This window comes from Tasmannia lanceolata, unplaced genomic scaffold (genome assembly GCF_043159265.1).
Source record: "Tasmannia lanceolata isolate RefF3 unplaced genomic scaffold, GAP_Taslan_0.1 ptg000006l, whole genome shotgun sequence".
Lineage (NCBI taxonomy): Eukaryota > Viridiplantae > Streptophyta > Magnoliopsida > Canellales > Winteraceae > Tasmannia > Tasmannia lanceolata.
Window position 1 is genome coordinate 2,806,297 of NW_027518683.1, and position 8,681 is coordinate 2,814,977.

General features: G+C 38.3%; 1 protein-coding gene across 1 annotated transcript; it reads left to right on the forward strand.

Annotated features, from left to right (window-relative positions):
* Positions 1-1,488: 1,488 nt before the first annotated feature.
* On the forward strand, positions 1,489-8,225 carry CR88 (Chaperone protein htpG family protein). Its single transcript, XM_077381543.1, has 19 exons — positions 1,489-1,894; positions 2,630-2,703; positions 3,262-3,387; positions 3,467-3,560; positions 3,672-3,755; positions 3,949-4,092; positions 4,172-4,288; positions 4,848-4,895; positions 4,987-5,061; positions 5,250-5,354; positions 5,436-5,576; positions 5,765-5,857; positions 6,013-6,090; positions 6,173-6,427; positions 6,514-6,616; positions 6,763-6,937; positions 7,095-7,200; positions 7,604-7,693; positions 7,835-8,225. The coding sequence occupies exons 1-19, from the start codon at positions 1,613-1,615 to the stop codon at positions 8,033-8,035; spliced, it is 2,391 nt and encodes a 796-aa protein (XP_077237658.1). The 5' UTR covers positions 1,489-1,612; the 3' UTR covers positions 8,036-8,225.
* Positions 8,226-8,681: the final 456 nt, after the last annotated feature.

Consider the following 8,681-nt stretch of genomic DNA (forward strand, 5'->3'; position numbering starts at 1 on the left):
AACGGCAAATGGAGGTATTGTGTGTTTGGTTGCAAATGCCCCAAAAAAGAGTTTTAGTGGTAAAATGACCAAAAAGGGCATTGTTTGGTTGGCCTCAATGTAACTCAACTACTCTCTCATTAGGCCCAATATTTGAAGGTCATTAGGATCTCATTCAAACACTACTAAAATTAAACATCATTGCCAAAAAAAAAAGGCTATTTCTTCTCCTTCTTCTTCTTAACGGCTGGATTTGCCGGATTTGACGGACGAGTGGAGGCGCTGAGGCAGTGAGGCGTGAGAGAGTTTGCAACTTTGCAAAGTAGATGAAGAAAGTAAGAAACTAGGGTTTCTTTTAATTCTTTTGTCTTAAAAAAATCAAAATTAAGTGATCATATAATGATATCAGCAGCCCCTTGTTTTGAATTAAATATTAACAATTTAACAAATTTGTGTCATCGAGAATGATATTAACACCCCCACTTTTTTGGTATTTAACGTAACGCATAAAATTGCAAGCATATACGTAAAAATGGGTTTTGGTGAGGACAAACACGTAAAAACCCACAGCCCAAAAACTCCGTTCAAAACAGCGTTTTGCAAATGGACCTCCCCCGCTCCGTTTGCAAAACGCCGTTTTGAGGGTTCAAAACGGTGTTTTAAACGGTGGCTACGCACCCAAACACTCCCAAACAGCAATTTGGCCCCAAAACTGTGTTTCAAACGCCAAACGGTGTTTTAAACGGTATGCCAAACACGCACCAAGGCATCCGATGATGTCCACATGCAAACGTAGGGCCCAAAGTGCAACTATTTACAAAGAGACTAGCAAGCAGTTGTCTTTTTAGCTTTTGTTTGGTTACATGGATTTTATAATCCAGGATTATGAATCTTGGATTTTACCAGCTAAGGCCCTCTTAGTTTCAAATTGAGACAACTGCACAACCGATTACTGGCCCAAAAATAAACATAATTTTGGGCCAATAATCGGTTGAGGCCCTCACCATCCGTTGTCACAGCTTGAAACGAACAGGGCCTTAAACTTAGAATTTGTAAGCTAAAATCTGGATTTTACAATCCTAGATTATGAAATCCAAACAGCCCCTAAAATCCAAGTTTTAGCTTGTAAAATCCAATCCTGGATTAAAATTCATGTATCCATTGTATGGTGAAACGTTTTGGAATGTCCAGTCCAGGCGAGTGTCAGGCCATAACATTTTCATCGTTGGATATCCCAATGAACGGTCCGGATCATGTAAATGATGCGGGTGGACCCACACTCGCCACCATGCGTGGAACACGAAATCCCCACAGATTATACTCAGAAGAAAGCCCTAGAAGGCTAAGATATTTTAACTAGAGGGCAAAAGTGTAATTTCGTATTTCTTTCGTTTTTCTTCCCCTAAAATAAAACAACAAAAGATCCGGATATTACCTTGCTGACATGGCAGCATCTAGGCCTTTAGAAACCTTCAGAAAGCTTCCAAAACAAGACCGGCCCTTCTAGAACCATCTCTCCTCTCTCTCTCATCAATCTCTTAAACCTCGCAAAAGGGTTTTTCATTTCTAGGGTTTAATCCTTCTCTGCAATTTCTAGGGTTTCATTCTTCAAGCGATTTTGTAAATTTTATCAATGGCGCCTGTACTAAGCAGGAGCTTGGGCTCTGCTTCCATAGCATCAATACACTTTTCTAGTTCTTCTTCTTCTTCATCTTCATTGAAGAATAACAGAGTATTGAAATTTGGAACCTCTTTTTTGCCCCAATCTTTTCTCAGAAGAACTAGGTTTTCTACTTCTGGTTTGAAATGGAAACTCGAGAGAACGCAGAATCGAACTGCGGTCCGATGCGAGGCCGCTGTTGCCGAGAAAGAAGCTTCGGAAACCTCTGGAGAGAAATTCGAGTACCAGGCCGAGGTCGATTTTCTTAATTTTGTGATACTCTGATTTTTATTTTATTTTTGGAATTAGGGTTTCTGTAGTTTCTCCGAGGTTCGATTTCTTTGCTTGGGATCCATTTTTATGTTTTTTGAATGAATTTGCGATTTTTATAGTTCTTTTGGTTAAAGTTGGGATTTTTGTAGCTCTTTCGAGGTTAGGGTTTGAGTTGAATCGAAGATTTCGTTTAACTGTTCGTGTTGAGGATTGTATCATCAGAGATATTGAACTGGTTGGATACATGGATTCTATAATCCAAAGCTTGGATTTTATAAGATAAAACCCGGATTTTACATTCCTGAAATTGTAAAATCCAAGTTTTTAGCTTATAAATCAAGGTTTTAGCTTGTGAAATCCAGGATTTTACACTCCTGGATTATAAAATCCCTGTATCCAATGGTGGTGATTTTCATGTAGTTCTTATTTCAGCTCAGTTATCTATTTTTTAAGATAATTAGCAATGTTCTGCTAGCGTGTGTGTTACTCTTGGTTACCTAACACGTCTGTTTTTCCATTTGAGAACCTTTTTCAACCTTCTTTTATCAAGCCATATGTTGAATATTTTGTTCAGTTGAGTTTGTTTTATTTCTTAAAGAAAAGTTTGATATTTCTCCAAATTTCCAAAGCTTCTCATAAGTATTTTATTTTTTTACCTTATCCTCCTTTTCTGTTTCTATTGGTTTCTTATTGGATTCTTGGGCTCTAATATTGCAGGTCAGCCGTCTGTTAGACTTAATTGTTCATAGTCTATATAGCCACAAGGAAGTATTTCTCCGGGAGCTTGTGAGGTAGGTGTTTCACCAAAAACTCTGTTTCGATTGTTGTACTTGTACAGTCCGGGCTTTCGATTTACAAGCATCGATTTCTTGCCAGTTGTATGCCCCTGGATATAGTGAAACTGCTCACACAACTAAGCTTGTCTTGTTACCGTTGAGCTGAATATGTGGAATATGTGGGTTCTTTTAACACTCACATCATCTATTGTAAATGATCGTTAACTGTGAAACATGACAGGAATAGTTATTCAGTTTTTGAAAACCGAAATGAAACATGGTTTTGCAGCCTAGATCCCCACTATCTTCACTTCATAGCACTGTTGTAATTAGAAATTCTTTAGTTTGAGTAGAATCTAGAATAAAACTTTCCATTTGATTAAGAATTGACTCTCTTCCTTTTAGTGCAGCATCTCAAATAAAAGGATTAGTTTGTCATTCTTGGAATTTCTTCCCTATTTCGTACAAAAAACATTTAGTGGAATTCACCTTTCTGTGTTTTTAGTTTTAGACCTCTTTCAGCTAGACTTTGGGCTGACACATATCATTGTTGATTGAATTCTTTCATTTCAGCAATGCAAGTGACACACTGGATAAGTTAAGATTTCTAAGTGTGACTGAGCCATCTCTTCTCGGAGATGCGAGTGAATTGGAGATACGCATCAAGCCTGATCCAGACAATGGAACAATTACCATAACGTATGTTAGTTTTAACAGTCTCCATTCTATTTTCTCTCAATGAGAGTATTTATTTACAATAGTTCTCTTGAACTTGCAGAGATACTGGTATTGGGATGACTAAGGAAGAGCTAATTGACTGTCTTGGAACCATTGCTCAGAGTGGAACCTCAAAATTCTTGAAGGCAATCAAGGTAATCTTTGCTTACATGCATTCTATATTCCCTCATCTGTGGGTGTCTGTGTTAGCATGAGATAGGCAGTTCAGATATTGACTCATTCAATGAATCTTATATGATGTGTAGGAAAACAAAGATATTGGTGCAGACAATGGTTTGATTGGTCAATTTGGTGTTGGATTCTACTCAGCTTTCCTTGTTGCGGACAGGGTACTGAGCCTTTACTAAATGAATAAGTGACCTTTTTTTTTTGGGTGGGGGTGGGTGGGGGGGAGGTAGATTTCCTATGCTTATATATCTCGGCGCTAAGGTTTTATTAGGATCCTTTGAGATGGTGGACCTTTTGGTCTGTAATATGTTACATTTATATTTGTTTTCTTATTATTCTTGAACTGTGCTTTAGGTGGTTGTGTCAACAAAAAGTCCAAAGTCAGATAAGCAGTATGTCTGGGAAGCAGTAGCCGACAGTAGCTCTTATGTGATAAGGGAAGAGACTGATCCTGAAAACCAATTAACCCGTGGAACACAAATTACCCTCTATCTAAGGGTATGTTTTCCCCTTTGACTAATGTGTCATGCATTGATCTTGCATCTAGGCCTTTAGCGCTACCTTTTTTCTCTTGCAGCCAGACGATAAGTATGAATTTGCGGAGCCAACAAGGATTCAAGGGTTGGTCAAGAATTATTCACAGTTCGTCTCCTTCCCCATCTACACCTGGCAAGAAAAATCAAGGACCGTCGAGGTGAGATTTTTTTTTTCATGTGCTTAGGTTGTAATTTTACTAAGTAGACTATGGTAGAGATTGTGACTATGGGGAGCATATTAAAAAAATAATCCTTGTTATATTTTTTCTGGAAAGAAAAATCTTCTTCCATACTGTTTCTTTCTGGTTTTTACTGATGTTGATCACAATTTGGAGACAAGTCAGAAGTCCAGTGAAGTTATTAGAATGCGACAACATGTTGGTTGGGTTTATTCTGGATTTGGCACAATGTCTTTGTGATTGCTTACTTAGGCTCAGAATGGCTATTTAAAATGCCCTTTTTTAACCATAGTTTAGTAGTTCAATGCCCATATTCCTTTCAAAGAAAATTTTAGGGCGATGATATTTTCACCCCCCCCCCCCCCCCCGCATTACGCATGCGCCCCCCTTATAACATGATTTGACGTCAAAAAGTGTTAAAGTTGCCCACTTTTCATGTCAAATCACGTTATAAGGGGAGCATATGCGTAATGCAGGGGGAGTGAAAATATCATCTCCGCAATTTTAACAGGTTGATTCACATGAAACCTTTGGATAGGTGGAAGAGGAGGAAGAACCAAAAGAGGGTGAAGAAGTGAAACCGGAGGTAATTATACTTTTCAATACAAGGGTTTGACAGCTTGTCCTCAGTAATTAAATAGCATATCGAAGCATACTTATTTTATACTTGTTTGCAGGGTGAAAAGAAGAAGAAGACTGTAACTGAGAAATATTGGGACTGGGAGTTGGCAAATGAAACAAAACCTATCTGGGTAATGTGATCACTTCTTTTTCTGTGCACAGTATCTCCATATTGAACTCCGTATTTAATAAAAAAAATCTCATTATTGAACTGATGAACTATGAGTGGATCTCCTATTTATGGTTCTGTTTTCCTTCTCAACATTTATTTTTACCCCATATGAATTATCAATTGAGCTGTTTTTTTTGGGCTTTGTAGATGCGAAATTCTAAGGAGATTGAGAAAGACGAATACAATGAGTTCTACAAGAAGACATTCAATGAGTTCTTGGACCCACTTGCTCACTCCCACTTCACAACAGAGGTGTGTAGAAGTCACTTCAGTGGTGAAAACGCTATGATTTCCTCCGGCTGGAATTTAACTTATGTAACTTCAAATGAACAGGGTGAGGTGGAATTCAGAAGTGTTCTTTACATACCTGGAATGGCACCTCTTAACAATGAGGACATTGTAAACCCCAAGACAAAGAATATACGTTTGTACGTCAAGCGTGTGTTCATTTCAGATGATTTTGACGGTGAGCTGGTAAGTGGTAATGCAAACTGTTGATACTTCCCTTGTCTTCTGTTCAGACAGTCGTCTTCTTGATGCTTGGATGATCAACTCAACTCAACTCAACTCAACTCAACTAAGCCTTTGTCCCAAACTAGCTGATGCTTGGATGATTATTTCTTATTAGTCCGTGGATCTCTTATTTCAATGTTTATTTGCAGTTTCCCCGGTACTTGAGCTTCGTAAAGGGTGTGGTCGATTCAAATGACCTTCCTCTTAATGTTTCTCGAGAAATCCTTCAAGAAAGTCGAATTGTAAGTTAACTCTTCTCCATTGAATATATGCTAACAGGAATACTTGTTTAGTAGTTTTATTTTATTTGAGTATTCAATTGATAATTATTATTTCATTTTAGTTTTTGCTTCTCTTTATTTCTTATCTGTTTTTATTATTTTAATCATACTTGTAGGTAAGGATAATGCGAAAGAGGCTTGTGAGGAAAACATTTGACATGATTCAGGACATATCTGAGAGTGAAAACAAAGAGGTTGGGAATGACTCAACTAGAGAATTCTCCGTACTTCTGCTCTGAGACTTGTATTTGAAGTGTGAAATTTAACTTACTGTAGGATTACAAAAAATTCTGGGAGAACTTTGGTAAGCTTCTCAAATTGGGATGCATTGAGGACTCAGCAAATCACAAGCGCCTCACGCCTCTGTTGCGATTCTACTCTTCCAAAAGTGAGGAAGAGCTGATAAGCTTAGATGACTATGTCGAAAACATGACCGAGAACCAAAAGGCTATCTATTACTTGGCGACAGACAGCTTGAAAAGTGCAAGAACTGCCCCATTCTTGGAGAAGCTGGTGCAAAAGGATATTGAGGTCTGCACGTCATCTGGGGTTGGATTTGAGTATCTTTCTGTTTGATTGGACACATTGTTTGCCTAACGTGATTTTCTTTGTTTCAGGTTCTGTACCTAGTAGAGCCCATTGATGAGGTGGCTATTCAGAACTTACAGACATACAAGGAGAAGAAATTTGTTGATATCAGCAAGGAAGATCTAGAGTTGGGTACGTATCCACTATATAAGCCAACTGAAATATATATTAAGCTTTATACTTGTTAATGTGAATTTGAGTATGTGTCTTTCATTGTGTCACTTCTTTGGGGGGCCTTGTTCGGATGCATATATTGCTGACCTGAGATTTTATAACAGGTGATGAAGATGAGGTAAAAGAAAGAGAAGACAAGCAAGAGTACAATCTTCTATGTGACTGGGTAAAGCAACAGCTTGGTGATAAGGTGGCTAAAGTTCAAATTTCGAAACGTCTCAGCTCATCACCTTGTGTGCTTGTTTCTGGTAAATTTGGATGGTCTGCTAACATGGAAAGGTAATTTGGATCCTTACATCTGGTAACTCTGTACAATGACATAACTGTTACTCTTCATATCACTCGGCTTATGTCTGTGATACATTAATTCTCATCAGCTGAAACCTTGTCTTCTTAAATGCTAATTTTCATCAAGTTAAACCTTGTCTTCTTAAAGGCTCATGAAAGCGCAGACCCTTGGGGACACGTCAAGCTTGGAGTTCATGAGAGGAAGAAGAATATTAGAGATCAATCCAGATCATCCCATCATTAAAGACCTCAACGTAAGATGCATTCATTCAATTCTTTTTTTACTGTTTTTGTGTGCCTTCTGGGTACTTTGATTTTTCAAAAAAAAAGTTTGCCTTATGGGTACTTGGCCATCAAATTCCTAATTTGAAGCTTTAGATGAATGTGCATCCCACTATCCTCGTTAGTGCTGGACGCTTAATTTAAGCATATTGTCCCTGTTGGCCCGCTTGTTTCCGATTTTTTTCTCTCCTTGCATCTCTGTGGTATCACTCCCAATTCTGTTCCTTCCAATTCTTTGAAAGTGAGGCATTTGTCTGTTTTTGACAATGTTGGAACTTCAGAAGATCAAAACCATAAAATGGCGCTACCGTTATAAATGCTCATGACCCATGAATGTTATCATATGCGTGCTGACATTGACTATATAATTTACAGGCGGCGTGCAAGAATGAGCCGGAGAGCACTGAAGCTAAGAGAGCTGTTGACCTATTATACGATACTGCCTTGATTTCAAGTGGATTCTCTGTAAGTCCACAAAATTTTGTCTCATTTCATACAAAGCTCTAGTTTCTGCCAGGGATTTCCAACCCCATGTGATTCTTTGCACAGATGCAATTAGTTTTATGTACATGAATTACCATTATTTACTCTCTTCTCAAAATGCAGCCTGACAGTCCAGCTGAGTTGGGTAGTAAAATATATGAGATGATGGCGATTGCCCTTGGAGGGAGATGGGGGAGATCAGAATCAGGGGATACAGAAACAGAAACTGATTCTGAAGTGAAATCCAAAGCAGTGGAAGCTTCGGAATCTGAGGTGGTAGAACCCTCCGAGGTGAGGGCAGAGAGTGATCCTTGGAAGGATTAAATTTTGTATCTTAGGCTGTGTGAGAACAAACTTTTCTGGTTTTGTTGTAGCTGATGACAGAATAACTTAAATAGGTTGAGCAGATTGCTACAAATTTTAGCATGGGTTGTTAAGGGAGGGGTTGTGATTTGCTTTGCAATGATTCTATGAAGGATAGCACAATTCTTATGAAAGGGTTGTTTTTCTGGCTCTTGCAGCTTGCTTAATTTAAAACTGAACACCTTTTGTTTTTAATGGTTGAAAACCGGAAATCTTTAGTCTGATTTTCCAAACCTTTGCCTTTGAGGTAAGATAATAAAACATATGAGCATGGATTTCCTTGCTTTGTCGATCAGATTTAGAAAAACTTTCAAATGTTATGAAACCCAAACTCTCTCTTACGCAAATTTTTCCTCTGGATTGAAATTTCATTTAAAATATCACCAGCCGTGTATTGCAGTTTGTAGATGTATTTTTTTTTTTTGCCTCTTCAACTAGTCTCCAAAACTCAATAGGTGAAGGCGTAAAACAAGGATGAAGGAGATGAGGCTCATTAAATGGAGAAACGTGCTTGATAACCCCATGGCAATTGTGGGTCTAAGAGTCTTGCTTTTAGATTAAGGTTTGAGCCCTCTTTGGATTGCAGGAATTTTCCGCAAAAAGCTAG

What these genes read in the sequence shown, in the direction of transcription:
- CR88 (XM_077381543.1), top strand. Translation starts at nt 1,613, where the DNA reads ATGGCGCCTGTACTAAGCAGGAGCTTGGGCTCTGCTTCCATAGCATCA. An exon ending in CAAGGAAGATCTAGAGTTGG is followed by an intron (nt 6,617 to 6,762) that starts GTACGTATCCAC and finishes ATTTTATAACAG; the next exon opens with GTGATGAAGATGAGGTAAAA. An exon ending in TGATTTCAAGTGGATTCTCT is followed by an intron (nt 7,694 to 7,834) that starts GTAAGTCCACAA and finishes CTCAAAATGCAG; the next exon opens with CCTGACAGTCCAGCTGAGTT.